Source organism: Microtus oregoni, unplaced genomic scaffold (assembly GCF_018167655.1).
Source record: "Microtus oregoni isolate MIOR12 unplaced genomic scaffold, Mior012 000013F_ref0000133, whole genome shotgun sequence".
Taxonomy (NCBI): domain Eukaryota; kingdom Metazoa; phylum Chordata; class Mammalia; order Rodentia; family Cricetidae; genus Microtus; species Microtus oregoni.
In genome coordinates, this window is record NW_024543072.1 from 38,024,859 (window position 1) to 38,044,238 (window position 19,380).

At 35.2% G+C, this 19,380-nt stretch overlaps 1 protein-coding gene across 4 annotated transcripts in view; it reads left to right on the forward strand.

Moving 5' to 3' along the window:
* The window catches only part of Rabgap1l (RAB GTPase activating protein 1 like), a 615,176-nt gene that overhangs the window by 52,860 nt on the left and 542,936 nt on the right, over positions 1-19,380 (forward strand). For all 4 annotated transcript variants that reach the window (XM_041662748.1, XM_041662750.1, XM_041662749.1 and 1 more), the window contains 5 exons: positions 652-844; positions 2,225-2,435; positions 4,854-5,028; positions 13,777-13,934; positions 16,054-16,164. In XM_041662748.1, coding sequence (XP_041518682.1) covers positions 652-844; positions 2,225-2,435; positions 4,854-5,028; positions 13,777-13,934; positions 16,054-16,164 — 848 coding nt within the window. The remainder of the gene's footprint in view (positions 1-651; positions 845-2,224; positions 2,436-4,853; positions 5,029-13,776; positions 13,935-16,053; positions 16,165-19,380) is intronic.

Genomic DNA, 19,380 nt, shown 5'->3' on the forward strand with positions numbered 1-19,380 from the left:
GTATGGTATCAGAATGTATCAGTGAGTCAGAAATATAACTTTAAGAAAATTAGCATCACTCTGGTAGCTAATGAAGAATTTATAAAGAAATTAAAAAATGTTTATAGGATGATGCTAAGAAATATAATTGTTTAAATGTTATTTACAATATACCATATTTAAACATTCATTTTCCTCTTAAAACACATAAAATTAAATTCTGGTGTGTGTGTGTGTGTGTGTGTGTGTGTGTGTGGCATGTGTGTGATACCGTATATTGTGTGGAGGTTCAAGTACAGTTTTCGTGAGTTGGTTCTCTCCTTTGACCATAAGGAATCTGGATTGTAGGTAGAAATTGCTTTTCCCACTGAGCCATCTCACTGGTCTTGTATCAATAGGATCTTGTATCAAATGTAATTTGAAAGTACCTGCAGTGTTTTATGAAGAATTCTTTTGTGGAACTAATAAGTCCCTTTTCATTCAGTTGATTTTATCATTCAGGATTTCAGTGTGTTATGGATATGTGAAATTAGGTATCACTGAGTAAATTCTCAGTATTTATTGACTATATATTTGAATTTTTAGATCTTAGTTTCTCAAAATGAATATTTTTAATGAATTAAGCTTCATAATTAAGAGGATTGAAAAAGAATTGTCTTGTTCTACCTATAGATAGCTTCCAATGGTGATGAACAGTTGGAAAAAGCCATGGCAGAGATTTTGAGAGATTCTGAGAAAGGACAAAGCAGCCTACTTGTTGATTGTCAGGGTTCCAGTGAGATTTCAGACTACTCCTTTGGAGATGTTCCAGCCAGTCAAACAAATAAGCCCTCTCTTCAGTTAGTTTTGGATCCATCCAATACAGGTAATGAACCAGATACTTAAAGATGATATGAGGAAATGGGATAAAGAAACAAATAAACAAATAAAAAAAGACAAAAACTAGAAAAATGTTAGTTTAACATTGCCTTTATATTGACAAAAAGATTTGTGTGTGTATGTATATGTGCCTGTGTCAACATAAGCACATGCCACAAGCCTATGCACCCACACCACAAATGTCAGAGAATGTTGGCAAAGAAAGCCTTTTTTTTTTTTTTTTTTTGTGTGTGTGTGTGTGTGTTTGAAACAGCATTTCTCTGTGTAGCCCCAGCTGTCCTGGAACTTGCTCTGTAGACCAGGCTGGCGTTGAACTCACAGAGATCTGCCTGCCAAGTGCTGGGATTAAAGGCCTGAGCAACCACTGCTGGACTAATCATTGAGATTCTTCAATATAGACACTTATACATTTAAACTCTTGCTAGTTAAGCCTCTTTCTTCTCCACATTAATTCTCCTATATTCCTGGAATTTACTTAACAAAGTGTTAGTCATTTGCATACTGTCTCCTGCTTGAGCAGAGTCTTTCCTGGGTGCTTTCAGTTCCTTCTCAGGTAGTTTTTTTTTTTTTTTTTTTCAGTTGAAGAAATTTACTGCAACAGTTTTTCTTTCATAGAAAAAAATCTCCTGCTTAATAACCTTCCAGAGAATGATTCATGTTTAGATCCCATTTTACTCAGATTTAGAATATTTTAGTTATCCTTTCATTTTTCTACTCACTTTGTTAAAAAAATTAAAATCCTTATTCATATTTTTAATAATTTAAGTCTTGCTTACTAATTTTATTGTCTATATTTTTAGATCCATTTATCTATATTGTTTTGTGCTTAGAATCTATAGTTATGAATATTTTGTTACATAGATAAAATTTTCTCTTCATTTTTAGAAATTCAGTTGCAGAAATATCAGTAAGCTTCCCTATGTATAATGTTTTTACTACAGGACCTTGTTTATTGTTTCATATGTCTAATTTGACAGAGATGCATAACAACATATGTACATATAATACTAATACTAAAATAATTAAATATTGATATTTATAGTTCAAATAAACAATGGCTTAAATGATTTATAGTTTTTAAAAATGAATTATCTTTTTAACATGCAGATAGATATTATCTAACAATAATGAGTTCTTTAAAAATGTGTGTAGAATTACAAATGTACTCACTCTGCTCCCTGCACCCGTCATTATATAGAGAGGAAAATTGGGTGAAGCGATCATGAAAATCAATAGAAAGAAAAGCAGCTTCATTAGAAAACTTAATAGTTTACACAGGCTAGTGAGCCAGTGGTAAGGGAACAAAGAAATGACTTGTTTTTGTAATGCGTACTAGTGACTTGATTGTTTTCATTTTTTCCCCCAGAAATTTCCAAACCCGGACCGTCTTCTCCAAGTGGACTTCCTGAAGAAGACAGTGTCCTATTTAACAAATTGACCTACTTAGGATTTATGAAAGTTTCTTCCCCACGTAGCGAAGTAGAGGCTTTACGGGCAATGGCAACCATGAGAGCTTCCAGTCAGTGCCCCTTTGCTGTTACACTGTATGTGCCCAATGTTCCAGAAGGTTCTGTGAGGTAAATTTTCTTTTTCTTAGTGTATAATTAAGTATTCTGAGTGTTGGTGAGTATGTTATAAATCAAATGTGGGACTGAAATGTGAGTTCACATACACTCTCTAGATTTATAATGCAAATCAAAAATTACATTTAGGCTTAGAACTTGTTCTTGCAGAGGGTATTTTCAAATTATTAATCTAGTAAATTAAGTACTAAGTATCTACTAATAGCATTGTAAATTTAAAATTTTTAAAAAAGATTTGTTTACTTTTATTTTATGTGCATTGGTGTCTTGTCTGCATGTTTGTCTGTGTGCGAGGGTGTCAGATCCCCTGGAACTGGAGTTACAGACAGTTGTGAGCTACCATGTCGATGCTTGGAAATGAACTCAGTTTCTCTGGAAGAGCAGCCAGTGTTCTTGACCACTGAATCATCGCCCCAGCCCCCAAATTTACAAATTTTGATAAAAATGCCTTTAGTGTCTTAGGAAAACATTGTGTTAATATATTCTTTGTGTGAAATATGTGTGGGGACATGTAGGTGTCTGTGGAGGCAGAGGACAGCTACTGGTGGTATTCTGTAGGTGCTATTTACCTTCTAAAAATTTAAATTAAAATTTTTTGAGTCAAGAGTGTCTTGCTGGCCTGGAATTTGCCAAGTTTGCTAGACTGGCTTGCTGGCTAGTCTGTGGGAGCTTCTGGAGCTACCTGTTGACTCTCTTGCACTGGCATTGCAAGCACAGGGCGTGCAGCACTCAGAGTCTCTTCTTTCCTAAGGTCCTAAATGTCTAACTCAGGTCCTCTTACTTGTAGAGCAGTCACTTTCCTTTGTCTCCCAAGCCTTCAAAATGAGAGGCAGTGGCAGGCAGATCTTTGGGTTGCTGTTGTTTAGCCACAGGTCCCAGTGAGATATTCTGTTTCAGCAAACAAAGTGAGCAAGAACGCTTACTGTACAAGACAGAGGACCTGAGTTTGAGGTATTACCATTAAAGTTAAAAGAAAAAAAATTCTGGTGTGGCTTCATGCTTGTAACCCCAATGTTGAGGGACAGGATTGATGGGACTTGTTGACTGCCACTCTAGCTGGGAAAGATCTAAACAACAACAACAAAGAAAATAAGATGGAATAGCTCTTATGGATTGATAACTGAGGCCGACTTTTGACCTCTTCAAGTATTGTACACCTGCACACACAAACATCTACAAATACAAACCCTGTGACAAACACACACAAGCACATACAGAGAAAAGGAAAGGAATAAAAAAGAAATGGACTGGGGCTGGAGAGATGCCTCAGCGGTTAAGAGCACTGACTGCTCTTCCAAAGGACCTGGGTTCAATTCCCAGCAACCACATGGCAGCTCACAACTGTCTGAAAATGCAGTTCCACGAGATCTGACACCTTCACACCAATGCATATAAAAATAAAGTTAGATAAATCATTAAAAATTATTAAAAAAAAATAAATGGACTTTCTAGGAATGTTCTGTGCTAGTCTTTCTCTTTCACTCCCCCTTTACATACCTTTATTTCTAGTGATCTGAAAAATGCTTCTTTAAAAAAGTTCTTTAATGGGTGTGCTCATGGTGAACATCCTAGGTAGAGGCCGGTGTATCTGAGTTTAAGGTTAGTCTGGTCTATACAGTGAGTTTTAGGACAGCCATAGCTTTGTAATAGAAAGACTTTATCTTGAAAACAAACAAACAAACAACAAATACAAATAAAAAAACAAAAAAACCCCAAATTCTTTGACAATATGATGCATATATATGCTGAGTTTTGGGTATTTTCACACATCCTCTATTATCCTTGTCTAGCCCCTCCTTTCTTCTGCTGAAACCTTTTTTTCCCCAACAATTCTCCTACTTCAATGTCTTTTTCCCCATTTACTGGCATTGCTTTTAACAGAATAACATAAAAACTTGGAATGAGTGATATATATATATCTATATGTATATATATATATGGTACGAAACAGATATGACAATATAGTTATAGTTTATATATATATATATAAAATTGACTTTGGTGAGTATGTGAGTTGGCTCATAGGAAACAAGAATGAAGAAATTGTTAAAATGAAATGATTTTGTATGTGTGTTTGTATATATAAAATTTTGGGGGCTGGAGAGATGGCTCAGTGGTTAAGAACATTGCCTGCTCTTCCAAAGGTCCTGAGTTCATTTCCTGGCAACCACATGGAGGCTCACAACTATCTGTAATGAGGTCTGGTGCCCTCTCCTGGCCTGCAGACATATGCACACACAAAATGTTGTATACATAATAAATAAATAAAAAATATTTCAAATTTTGAGTAACATGAAGACAATTCATTTATTTGTGTTAATAACCATTTTGTGATTTTAAGATAAATATGTCATATTGGTATGGCTTGTTTTTTGATAGTTGATATCCTTATCTCATTTTTTGTTGTTTCAGAATCATAGACCAGTCAAGCAATGTGGAGATAGCATCTTTCCCAATTTATAAGGTGCTATTCTGTGCACGTGGGCATGATGGGACAATGGAGAGCAACTGCTTTGCATTTACAGAGAGTTCTCATGGTTCAGAGGACTTTCAGATACATGTTTTCTCCTGTGAAATTAAAGAGGCAGTAAGTACGATATAGTGTAGCAATTTTCTTGAGTTAAATTAGGATTTTTTGAACTCTTGATTTCCCTGTCATAGAAAGACATATATAAACTAGACATTATATAAACTTGGAGTCTGTAGCAACCATGTTAATATTTGCATTGGCATGGCACCGACTATAGAAAGCTAAGTCTGGCTGGGCATTAGTGGCACACACCTTTAATACCAGCACCAGGGAGGCAGGTGAATGTCTGTGAGTTCAAGACAAGACCAGCGTGGTCTACAAGAGCGAGTTCCAGGATAGACTCTGTACTAGGACAGGCTCTGTAAATGTGCTTTGTGTATGAACATGATATTGTAGGTAGAGCATGCATAGTAGAAAATGCCACTTGGGAAATTGTCCTTCTACCCTACCATTGTAATATTTGCTTATTTATGCTCAGAAAGGATGAGTATTTTTGTGACTCTTCTTATTTTGCTCAGGTTCATTTGTCCAAATGGCTTTTAAAAAATGCATCTTCAGTGCCCGATTTTCTGCTGGGCTTGGTAGTTGTGTAATGCTTTCACTTACATAGTATACTGACATTATTTCTTTTTTTTTCTTTTTTTTTGAATTTTTATTGAAACAGGGTTTCTCCGTAGCTTTTGGTTCCTGTCCTGGAACTAGCTCTTGTAGACCAGGCTGGCCTCGAACTCACAGAGATCCACCTGCCTCTGCCTCCCGAGTGATGGGATTAAAGGCATGCGCCACCACCGCCTGGCCTGACATTATTTCTTAGATCTCTTTAGATTTCACTGGTGATTCCTGTTTATAACTTTAAGCCTTGAATTCATTCTTGAGTTGGTCCAGTAAAAAAATACAGATGCTTTCATAGAGTTAGGGGAACTTCTCTTTTGAAGATGTCAATTTATTCTTAGCAATTATTATTAATTAGTGATTTATTTTTCATTGGAATAAAAGTTCAGAATCAAATATCTGCAAATGCGTACTTTTCTGAGTTTACCGACTCGTCCCTGCACTACAAATTGTATTAGTTTAGTACTTGAATATATTTCAAAGGTTTTGAAAAGTAGGTTTGTGTGAACAATTTTCAAGTATGCTCACTTTTTAAAATTTAAATTGTCAACAGAAACAGCTAAAAGCAGCACCATTTTAGTCTTTATTTATTATGCAGCATGTACTTATAATTTTAATTATAGACACTTATGACTACAACACAAGAATTCATAGAAACATAGCTCTTTGTGAGTTTAATATGAAATATGTTTGGTGTGCTATTTCTTATGCCATAGTAATTATTTGGCTTTACACTAAAACATGTGGAAACATATAATTTATATTGTAACTATAGAAATTCTCTGCCAGAATTCATGACTTAATGAAACTTCAAGTTGTTAATTTGCTTTTTCAGGTAAAGCCTTAATCTGTTTCCTCCTAAAATTTAAGTCTGTAATATATACTCACTACTTTCTGAAAAACTGTGGTTGACAAGAGTGAGTTGGTCCAAATGTGCTAATATTTTATCTAGACACGAATGTAAGTATGTTGAAAGAATACAAGGGTTTTTGTGAGAGGACCATTTGTGATCCTTATACACTTCACTGCAGAGTTGGGGAAACAGATTGGTAGAGTCCCGGCATTTCATGTTGACAGATGTCACTTAATACACCTGTATGGTTACTGGATCACTGTTGCTGAACAGCAAGGGGACGAACTCTGAAGAATTGAAGAACTTGCTGTTTGAGAGATGGAAATCTGCCCTAGGAGGAAATTGAGAGGGAACCTTATTGCAAGCATTTATGTAACTGATGGTATGTATGCAACTCTCTTTGGGGATTATAACAGCTATTTATTTATGAATGTAGGAGATGTCTTTGTTTAAGAGCTTTTAATAGTTGGGTGGTCAGTGGGAAAACGTATGAAATTCATGATAATTTTGGAGATACCGCTGTCCATTATATTTCTAGACAGTGTATTGCTGGTTGTAAGAAAGTGATTTTCATGTATTAGTTTTTAAAAAAACACATTTTTTTTTTTTTGGTTTTTTTCGAGACAGGGTTTCTCTGTGGCTTTGGAGCCTGTCCTGGAACTAGCTCTGTAGACCAGGCTGGTCTCGAACTCCCAGAGATCCGCCTGCCTCTGCCTCCCGAGTGCTGGGATTAAAGGCGTGTGCCACCATCGCCTGGCTTAAAAAACACATTTTTGAAAGTGTTTTATTTTCATTCATTGCTGATAAAAATATATTGTTTGAAAAAGGAAGGACAGGACTCTGGCTATTAAACCTTATTTGAGAGGGAAAATTTCTAGATGTTGAGTAACCCAGTGTATATAGAGAGCTTATGCCAGACATTGTAGGGAGCATCTACTTGATTGATGCTCATAACAAACCATGGTTTGTATGTGTAGGAATTTTTTAGACAACTGACTTTATATTTGCCTAGAAAAGCCTTAATTTATGCTTTTTGTCCAGGCATATTACTAATACCTTTATATTTAATTCAAAAAATGTTCTGGTTTATATGATATTTTGTGTGGTTACCTTTTGCTTGATCCAAGACAAAGAGAATGGATAAAAGAGCTGGGCTTAAAAGTCTTTATCTCAGAAGCACTATATATTTTCAGCAACAATTTTCTTGTTTAAATATTGTAAAAAGTAGGGGTCTAAGAGATGGCTCAGTGGAAAAGCATGCTTGCTGCTAAGGCTGACTACTTCAGTTTTATCTCTCGCACCTCTAAGATGGACCTATCCTCTGCCTTCTACTCACATGTGCAACACACACACACACACGGGGCGGGGGGAGAAATAATGTAACAAAAGATAAAATTAAAAAAGGTAAAACATAAATGTAAGCTTTTGTTTCTCATTGTGTTTTGAAAGTAGATTTATTAGATCTACTTTCATAATTGCATATAATTGCATTTCAGTTATACTTGTGGTTTACTTAACTCTTTACACAATCTGTCAACATCTTTCTTGCTTTATCCAAAAAAAAAAAATAAAAAGAATATAATGTAATTACACTTTAAGTTGATCTGAAATCTTTTAGTTATCTGTTTCCCAGGGGTTATCTGTTTTGTGGTAAAGGGACAAATACTATTTGAGTCCTTTTTGGTAAGCACAAAGAACTTAGGGACTAAAGGACAATTTTATCACTTATGCATGATGTGTATCAATGACATTAATTACTTTCTCTTCCCTTTCTTTCTCCCTAAGGTTCCTGGATGGTACCTGAAGGTTTTTCTATGGCAGGGAAGCAGATACGTCTTCAAGCAATAACAGCATGTCTTTTACCAGCTGTCTTCTTATTTCATCACGAATGTCTTCAAGCAGCAGATACCAGCAGTGGAGAAGGGTGCCCAGCAAGAGTGATGACTCTCTTGGACACTGTGATATCAGGATATATTTAACTTATTGTCCTGGGTAGTCTTCTGTAGGACCCTATTAGACTGGATCTTTGTAACATAATTGAACAGTCCAACCAGATGTATCTTAATGTCTGTGATCTTTGTATAGGGAGAATAATGCAAGATTTCTGCTGAGGTATTGCAGACAAATCAAAATGTCAGAAGTAGTGAAAAAATGATAAGGATTTGCCCATGCTTCTTGTATCTTTGTGGATATGGTACAGAGAGCTTTAAAAGAATACTTTAAAGGGCATTGGTAATGCTAAGATATACCCCTTCCCATTTGTGTGTGATTATGGGATATGTCCCTGTAAGTATTCATTTGTGTGTGTATATATGTATGTGAAGGTGTAATATACCTGTGGTCTCTATTTTCCTAGTTATAGGATTTATAAGTATCCATGCCCAGCTGTATAGTAATTTTTTTCTAAAATTCTTCATTTTGGCCATTTTCAATGATAATGCATTTGAGCAAGTTGTAAAATTACAAGTTGTTAAATAAAAATTGGTAAAAGGTTTTTTTGTTATTTTTTTAGATAGGGTCTCAGTAGATAGCCCTTGCTGATCTGGAACTCACTATGGAGCCCACAGAAATCTTCCTGCCTCCACTTCCCAAGTACTGGGATTAAAACTATGTGCTAAATATACCTGATCACATGCTTGTCTCATATTTTTATGTTCATTTTTTTTTGAGACAGGGTTTTCCTGTGTAGCTTTGATTGTCCTGGAACTCACTCTGTAGACAAAATTGTCCGGACCTCCTAGAGATCCTCCAAGGGCTGGGATTAAAGACATGTGTCACCACCACCCAGCATTTTTTTTTTTTTTTGAGACAGGGTTTCTTTGTGTATCCTTGGCTGTTCTGGACTACCTCTGTAGACCAGGCTGGCCTCAAACTCACAGAGACTACTTGCCTCTGAGCCTTGAGTGCTGGAGTAAAAGGCATGTGCCACCACTGCCAGATTTGACTGAACATTTCTTGATAGTATTTCTAAAGAATAGATTGTTTTATGAATATTAATGGAAAAATTTTATGTTTGAAAAAGAAAATATATTTAAGTATGTACCTCTGTCACTTAATAGCATCATTTGAACTTTAGCTGTATAATATTTACTAATTGGAAAATACTGAAATAAAGAAGATAAAGTTACCCAAACTCTATCATAGTTAGGATTGTAGGTTATCCGTAGTATCAGATGTCTATGTACTACATCCCCACCTCCAGTAGCAGCAGATACCTAATTTTATGTCTAATATTTTCTGCAGATACTTTCTGTGGAAACAATCCTATTGTACTATTTGTCAATAAACCTTTGCCTTGCACACAAATGTGTCAATTTTAGATTGTTTTTGTGTGTATATGCTTTAATAATGTGCCATGTATTGAAGTGTTTGCAATGGTATGTATTTTCAATTTATTTTATATAGTATATAGTGCTCAAAGAACTGCTGTTGGTAATCACTGTTTCTGAACTTTCCTAATATTTGCATCACTTTTGTTCTATTCACTGACTCTAGAATTCACATATAATTTTAACCCTTTTGGTGGAAATAGCAATTTGTAAGACATGGCATTTAAATTAATGGGCTACATTCTAGTGAAATTTGAAACTTAAACTAACATTTCTGATTTTGACTGACCTAATGATTCTTTCTTGGTCAATATAAACACATCTTATTTGTATTCATTTGAATATGTTTTATATTCTTCAATGTATATTCATAGCACCTAGAATGTTACTTTGTGTGCAGAAAATGCTCAAAAATTTGTTTAATAAGTTATTGTTTTCATTGAAAAAGACTTGTTTCTACTTCTATTAATACCAATTCTTTACTATTATTATTTTCACTTGTTTATACCAGATCATAGGGGTTAGCTAAAATACTGTATAGTTATGAATGTTGTGCTATAAATATGGATCTACTGTTAATAGTCACTATATAGGTTTGCAGTGATATTTCTATAGCACTGTTAGTGTTAAAATATTAAACAGTTGATTTAAGAATTGATATGATATTTGAAAAGTAGTTTAGGGTAATCAAAAAATAGGGAAGTCAAAATGTGACTGTATGAGTTTGAGGACAGCTTGTTTTAAAATGTAGGATGATTGTGTATATATAAATATATATACATACACATAAACATATATATGTACATATATATTCAGGAAGAAGTTAACTTCCAGAATATATGAATTAAGCAAAACAGAAAAATGAAGTAGCATATTTTATTTGAAGTAACAAATGGCATTTTGAAGTGCTGAGGTCAGTTGTAGCACCTTGCTTATGCTCAGGGCACCACTGAGCTACAATTGCAGCTCAACAGTTTCTTCTATTTAAAGGAGTATTTTTGCTTTAAGAAAATTTTAAAAGCGGTTTCCAAGATTAATATGTTCATTGATAATTTGACTTTCAAATTGAGAAATTTGTTAATATTCAGTAAAATCTCATTTGTGTTTCCTAAGGTGAGGTATTAAAAATAGGATTCTTGTTTGACTCCTCTCATCTCAACCTATTTTTATTGTCCAAACTATGTGTTGATGGACTGCGAGATTGGAGGTCTTTGGTGTTTCTAGTGCATAGTTTGAGATGTTAGTTCTGACACTTATTGTAAACCCAGGGATGAGAATAGCTTTTGGAAAGTGTTGTATTTATAGTTCCTGCCCACTTTGGGAAAAAATCTGAGTAATAAATAAATATGAAAATACAAATATAATTTCACAGTCACTAGAGTGCCCTAATGCTAATAGAATAGCTTCAAACTTTTTCACTATTTATCCTGGAAATAATTTTTGTACTACAAAACACCAAATGAAATACCAAAAACTTTTCAAATCATGTTACCATAAACTGCTGTATGCTGAAAGGGTGTAGCTTCATTGCTGTAGCTCAGTATTTAGCTTGTTAAAGCTGAGGGAGTTCCATAGAGAAACTGAGGACTTTAATTAAAACCTTGTTCGTGAATATTCATTGAAAGATGTAGATTCCACCTTCATTTTTGCTTTCATTGCAATATTATGTAGCCTAGAGACATTTACAAATAAATATAGTTTCTTTTGTGAACTTAACTTAGTTCAGTTTATCCTTTTTTGACACAGGTTTTTATAGCCAAGCCTAGCATTCAACTAGTGACAGTTCTGTTTCAGCCCTTCTAATGCTGGGAGTAGAGCTGTGAGCCAACTGTACCTGACTTTAAAAAAATACTTATTTAAACTGGGCAGTGGTAGCACACACCTTTAATTCCAATTCCCAGGAGGCAGAGGCAGGGAAAGCTCTGTGAGATTGAGGCCAGCCTGGTCTACAGAGCAATTTCCAGGACAGCCAGCCAGAGCTACACAGAGAAATCCTGTCTCAGAAATATTTATATTTATCTGATTACCTGTGCATCTGTGCACCATATCATGCAGGAGTCTGCAGATTCCAGAAGAGGTTGTGGATCTCCTGGAACTGGGATTATAGACAGATAGGAGGACACACGGGGGTGTTGGGAACCAAACTTGAGTCCTCTGCAAAAGCAACAAGTGCTCTTAACCACTGAACCATCCTGGATTTTTTTGTTTTAAAAGTTCATTTTTACCGGGTGGTAGTGGTGCATGCCTTTAATCCCAGCACTCAGGAGGCAGAGGCAGGTGGATCTCTGTGAGTTTGAGGCCAGCCTGGGCTACAAGAGCTAGTTCCAGGACAGGCTTGTCTCAAAAAAAAAAAAAAGAAAAAAATCCTTTTTATTAACTTTTTAAATATTAGAGTTTAAAGAAACAAAGCAAGAATATTTGACAGAAAAAGAAAAGAAAAAAAACCCTAAAAAAATCCAAACAACAACAAAAAAAAGAATATTTGACAGACAGCTGTTAAGTTAGACAGTTCTTTCTTAGTGAGGCTAGTCTTGTTCAATATGAGTACACTTGGGCATATTTATGTAGTCTTGGTTCACACATAGGCATTAATTCACTGATCCTGAGTCTCTTCTCTACTACTCTGTTAGAACAAGTCTTTGATAATAGAGAACTGATGAAAACAATGCAACTTCCTTTAAAAGTCATCAGAGCCGGGCCGTGGTGGCGCACGCCTTTAATCCCAGCACTCGGGAGGCAGAGGTAGGCGGATCTCTGTGAGTTCGAGACCAGCCTGGTCTACAAGAGCTAGTTCCAGGACAGGCTCCAAAACCACAGAGAAACCCTGTCTCGAAAAACCAAAAAAAAAAAAAAAAAAAAAAAAAGTCATCAGAACTCTAGACTCTACTTTACTGGTTTACAGAAAGTATTGCAAATACCCATTGGCTTGTTTTGTAAGATTAGTCAAATTATCCAAGTGGAGTGGTATGTCTGAACTGAGTTGGTCAACAAACTCATTGTATCTGAAGCTGTATATATAAGAGATTTGTTCTGACTGATGATAGCAAATAATATCTATTTTCTACAATAGAACAATCTTTCATGTATCTGCCACCCAAAAGACCCCTGCTCTCCCCTGTGACAAATGTGTTGTACAGTTAAGCTGTTTCTTGAAATGTTGCATTGTGTTCATTAGATAATATCATCTGGGAAAACCTTTCAAGGAAAATATTCCTTAATAATCAAATGCTCTCTGATTCACAAGGTTTTTTTTTGGTTATGTGTTTTGTGCATTTTGTTAGTAAGAGAGGTTCTGAATCTCAGTTAACAGTGCTGACTCGCTGTCATTCCTGAGTGGACCTGAACCTGCTGCTGGTGTTCATTCTCACATTCCAGTTCCTAGCTTTAGCTCTTCAATATTAGTTCCCTTCAGGTCTCTAGGGTTTATATTGATAGTGTCTACAGTGAATCTTAACTGTGTAGGTGTAAAAATATCTATCATACTTGAACTTAATTTGTGAAATGATGCATTACTGTTGACTTCATATACTTAAACCTTCCATGGAATTAGTGTGCTTTTTGAGGAATACTTTAGCAATATTTTTTTTTAATTTCATGCTAATGTTGTTATTCATGTATAATAATTTAGAATTAGGATGGTCTGCATTTACTATGTATGGTTATGTACCTATCACTTTTTTTTGTTTTTTTTTTGGGGGGGGTTGGTTTTCGAGACAGGGTTTCTCTGTAGCTTTGGTTTGGTGCCGGTCCTGGAACTAGCTCTTGTAGTCCAAGCTGGCCTCGAACTCCCAGAGATCCGCCTGCCTCTGCCTCCCGAGTGCTGGGATTAAAGGCGTGTGCCACCACTGCCCGGCTTACCTATCACTTTTTAATGCATACTTAATAAAAATGTTATTATATAGCATTCGAATAGTTGAGAGATGCTTATACTGTATTTACTTTCAAATTGTGGGTATGGAAAGTTCATTTAGTGCTTTGGTCTAATTACATTTCCATTTTTACTTTTTTTAGGTAAGCAGAATTTTATATAGTTTCTGTACTGCATTCAAACGTTCTTCCAGACAAGTGTCTGATGTTAAAGATTCAATCATCCCGACCCCGGACAGTGATGTATTTACCTTTAGTGTCTCCTTGGAGGTAAAAGAAGATGATGGAAAAGGAAACTTTAGGTGAGACTATCTGAAAAGAATACTCTGAAAAGAAAGCATTGTGTCTGTAATACAGTATTCACTAGCATACCTTCTAGACACCAGATCGTGTTTGTATAAGGCTTTAGACAGGCCCAGAAATATTTGGTGAATAATTATAGTTCACTCTTCTCACTCTTCTCTCATAGTCACACAGTTTTTTTTTTTTTTTACTGATAAAAGGATCTGATATTATAGAACATTAAAATCATAAAAACAGGGCACAGGCTGTAATTTTATCAGCCATGGAGAATCACTTTTTGTTAAAAGTGCTAATTTATTCTCCATTTTCTTATTTATTTTGAACTCTTTTTTGAGATGAGGTCTCATTGTAGCCTGGGCTGGGCTTGACCTCTATATAGCTAAAGCTCGTCTTGAACTCCTGATGTTCCTGTGTCTAATCCCTGAGTGCTAGGATTATAAATGTGTCACTTGCCACTTTCAGCTAGTTAATTTTTCTCCTTTATTGTATTTGTAGGGAAAACTTTACAGCTATTTATATACATTTTTTCCTCTTTCAATTTTTTTTATTATTTTTTTAAAATCAAAGCTTTAAAAAAGATGTATTTATTTTAACTGTATGATTACTTTGCCTGTGAGTATGTTTGTAAAATGTACATGCCTGGTGTTCACAGAGCTCAAAAGAGGGCATCGGATCCAGTGGGACTGGAGTTGCAGATGGTTGTGAGCTGCCAGGTCAGAATTGAACCTGGATCCTCTGCAAGAGCAACAAGTGCTCTTAATTGCTTATCCAGCCCTCTATCCCCTTATAGAAATATTTTTCACCAAAAATATTTTTAGTGGTTGCTGTTAGCATATTATGTGGTTTGATCATCATTTAACTTTTTTCTATTATATATTAAAATGCTTTTTTCCAGTTAAAAAGTGAGCAGTTAATAGCAAATGGCCTATTTAACAATCGCTTATGTACCTTAACAATGTCTTAATTTTTTATTTTTTATCTTTTGATTCAGGGTCTCACTGCATAGCTCTTGGCTGGCCTTAAACTCAAACTCATGGAGACAGGCCTGGCCCTGCCTTCCAAGTGCTGGGATTAAAATGTGCACTACCACACTTAGCCTTTAGTTGTAACAATAATTGCCAGATACTTATGTGTATATTTACCATAAAAAAGTGAATGTCAGATTAAATAAGTTTCTGGAAGCATTTTTCTTTTCTGACAGGGCAACCTGTATTTTAAGTTTTATTTGTTCATTATGAGAATATTTACTTTATCCTTTGTTAGACTTTGATTAACTTTCTGTATATGATTTGTATCTTTTTTGTCCATCTTTTATTTATATTTACTTGGATATGTTAAAGTAGTCTTAAATTCTTGATATTTAAAAGAATGAAGTGTTCCTTACTGTGTTTTTCTTGGTTTAATTATGGTACAGGTGCTCATGACCACCCAGCAGCTGAACCAGAATATGACAGTCTTTAAAAATTGAATAAGCAGGCCGGGAGGTGGTGGCGCACGCCTTTAATCCCGGCACTCGGGAGGCAGAGGCAGGCGGATCTCTGTGAGTTCGAGACCAGCCTGGTCTACAAGAGCTAGTTCCAGGACAGGCTCCAAAACCACAGAGAAACCCTGTCTCGAAAAACCAAAAAAAAAAAAAAAAAGCAGTATTTGAAAATTTGTTATAATTTAAAAGCTAAATTTGAAATTATATTGTTTTCATAGTTTTAAATACTGCATTTATCTTGATTGAGAGATAAAATTAGAAGGATTTTGTAATTCATGTTCAAAATTTCTGTTTTATTTTGCTGGTTGCCAAATTTACTGTTCTCTACTTGTAGTCATGTGAGATTCAGCATGACTTAAGAATATATGCCTGGTGATGGGGGCATACACCTGTAATCCCAGCATTTGTGAGGCAGAGACAGGCAGATCTCTGAGTTCCAGACCAGCCTGGTTTATACACTGAGTTCCAAGACAGCCAGGGCTGCACAGAGAAACCCTGTCTGGAGAAACAAACAAACCAACAAGAAAGAATATAATGTTCTTGGCTTAATACTTTGTTGTTTTGTTCTCATTTTAGATGGTGTTATTTTATTCTACTATTATATCGCTAATTTTTGTTCTTTTTGAATATTTCAGTCCTGTGCCTAAGGATAGAGATAAATTTTATTTCAAAATAAAGCAAGGAGTAGAGAAGAAGGTTGTGATTACAGTTCAGCAACTTTCTAACAAAGAATTAGCTATTGAGAGGTAAGCAGCTTGTTCTTATGTCATAGCTCAGACTGGGATTGTCATTGTTAACATGTATCAGATGCTTCCTATTGAATCTCAGCTGTACAGCTCACTGTGGTTTTCAGTGTATCTTGCTTCTGTCTGCCATGCCCCTCCCACTTCTCCATCTCTCTTACCCTGTACTGCCCTTACAGAGCCCCTTTCACTCTTTAAATCCTTTTTGTTTATATTCTATTTTTATTAACACTTATTTACATGGAGGGAAATTAGTTATTTTTACTTTGTATCTTTTAAAGCTTCTGAAATTCCAGCAACTAATGGGAAAATGTTGGAGGAGGGGGCACTTGTTTGTCCTGGCTGCCCAGAACTGAAATTATCGCGTAGAAACTGTATTAATTAAAACACTGCTTGGCCCATTAGCTCTAGCTTCTTATTGGCTAAGTTCTACATCTTAATTTAACCCATCTCCATTAATCTGTGTATCACCATGAGGTTGTGGCCTACCAGCAAAGTTTCATCATGTCTCCTGCAGCGGATCTATGGCATCTCTCTGACTCTGCCTTCTTCCTCCCAGCATTCCGTTTAGTTTTCCCCACCTAGCTCTGTTCTCCTACAGCTCTGCTATAGGCCCAAAGCAGTTCCTTTATTAACCCATGAAAGAAACACATAGACAGAAGGACCTCCAACACCAGGAAAGTGTATGTGTATTTATTCATAGGAATGCTTTTAAGTAAGTAAATGTTTTAGAGGGCCAAAAAAAATTTTATATAAAGTCACTAACATCATCATTTCTCCCAGAATTTGATTTTAGATGGCAGTTATTATTTATAATGTAATATATTTTTAGTGGTTGACAGAAAACAAAGGAGAAAAATGGACAAGAATATGAATAGAAAAATCGCTGGAAAGTTATTCAGTTCTAAAGTCAATTTACAAATAAAGAAGATCCACGTTAAAGGAACCATATGATATTCAATTACAATATGAAGTAAAGATGGGGATATGAGAAAAAGATATTCTTATATTATTAATGGAATTATCAATTGTTGCATACACTCAAAAACCAAACCAAGCTAGGCAGTAGTTTTTATTTGTATTTACTTGATACCTAAAGAATGATGATCATTTCTTCATGGATTTATTGGTCATTTGTACTTACTTTGAGGACTATTCAGTTCATTTGCTCATTCATTGATTGGATTATTTGTTCTGTTTTTTTAAAGTTAGGTTTTATATATTTGTCCCATTCTGTGGGTGTCTCTTCATGCCAATGCTTGTCACTTTTGAAGAAGCTTTTTAATGTGTACAGTCTCATTTGTTAATTCTTGCTATTATATTCTGGTGTATTAGAGTTTCAGTGAGAAAGTCATTGCCTATCCTTACACCTGAAAGTGTTTTCTGCATGTTTTTTTTCTAATAGCTCAAAATTACAAGGTCTTTGATCCATATTGAGTTGATTTTTCTAGCAGGTGAGATAACTATCTTGATAATCTCATTCTTTCAATTATATGTTGCATTTAGCAATTGTAAATGGTAGAATTTAATTATCCAGTAGGTGGCAGTCTCATCAAGAGAATTCTTACACTAACAAAGTAATTTTTGTAGTAGAAAGACAGTTGGTGTGAAAGAATATACTTCAGGTTACATATTCTGAGTGTGTCTTGTCATGGAGAAAATAAAATTTATTTAAAAATCAAATATATAAAAATCAAAATTAAAATATAAAATTTCAATCACACCTCAAAGTAGAAAGAATAATACACTAAACCCTAGGTGCTCTAGTTTTTTTGTTTGTTTGATAGACTTCAGTTTTTGTTAGGAAAGAAGTCACTTTATTTCTTTGCACTCTTGGGCACCTCATATAGTGATATTTCATATGTTGATATTGATATATTTCAGTTGTCTTTCTCAACCCTTATTAGAAAGTACTATGCTTATCTTAACTCCTAGCACAGTGCTTGAAACACAGTTTTAGAGTTACTTCCCCTCATTTAACACTTTCTGCTCTGAGCACTGTTCTAGGCACTGTGACCTATGAGTGTAGATGTTATTATGTTGTTTCACAGTTGAGGAAAGTGAGGCATGAAGGTTTAGTGCCTTAACTGTGACAAGACAGATAATTTTGAGTTGAGTCTGTCTTCTACTATAATTCATGTTTCTACTTTTCCACTTCTGTTTGCAAATTCAGATAAATGAATGAACTGTATAAAATTTTTATTGCCTAAAATGTGTTGAAGTATGAAATACATTATTTAAACCTGTATGTAATAAAATGCTGTATTGTTTGAAGAGATATGAGAACTGTTCCCTGTCTCAACAATTTCTACTATTCTTTCCTTTTCTGGCTTATCCATGTTAGATGTGACATATAAAGCTTTAAGAACTGGACAGAAGATAGAGAACACTAACACTAATTGTTACACTTGTACTTAGTTTTTACTTTATTTTTCTACATGTTGATATCAAGTTATGCCAGCACCACTTGTTAAATATGCTTTCTTTTCTCCATTTGATATTTTTTGCTTATTTGTCAAAAATCAGGTGTTCGAAGATGTGTGGATTGATATCTGTGTCTTCTATTAGGTTTCATTGGTCCTCCTGTCTGTTCTTATGCCAATACCAGGCTGTTTTCAGTACTGTAGCTTATATGGGTTACTTTTAGAAATTAACATATAACTTACCATTTTGACAAAGTACGTATAATGGGGCATACTGCGATATTTCTGTACATGTATAAATTTGTATCATAATGTCCATCCACCTTTGTTCTATCTCGCACCTCACCTTTCCCTCTTCTCTTCAAGCATTTTTATCTTTTTATGTCTGTCTGTCTGTCTATCTATCTATCTATCTATCTATCTATCTATCTATCTATCTTTGTTTTTTCGAGACAGGCTTTCTCTGTGTAGCTTTTGATCCTGATCCTAGCCTGGAACTCACTCTGTAGATCAGGCTGGCCTTAAACTCATAGATACTTGCCTGTTTCTGCCTCCTGAGTGCTGGGATTAAAGATGTGCACCACCGCCACCTGGATTTGTCTTTATTTATTTATTTATTTATTTATTTATTTTATTATTATTATTATCATTATTATTGAAAGAAATTTCCGCCTCCTCCCTGCCTCCCATTTTCTCCCCCTCCCCCCACTCCTCTCCCCCTCCCTCTCTAGTCCAAAGAGCAGTCAGGGTTCCCTGCCCTGTCGGAAGTCCAAGGTCCTCCCCCTTCCATCCAGGT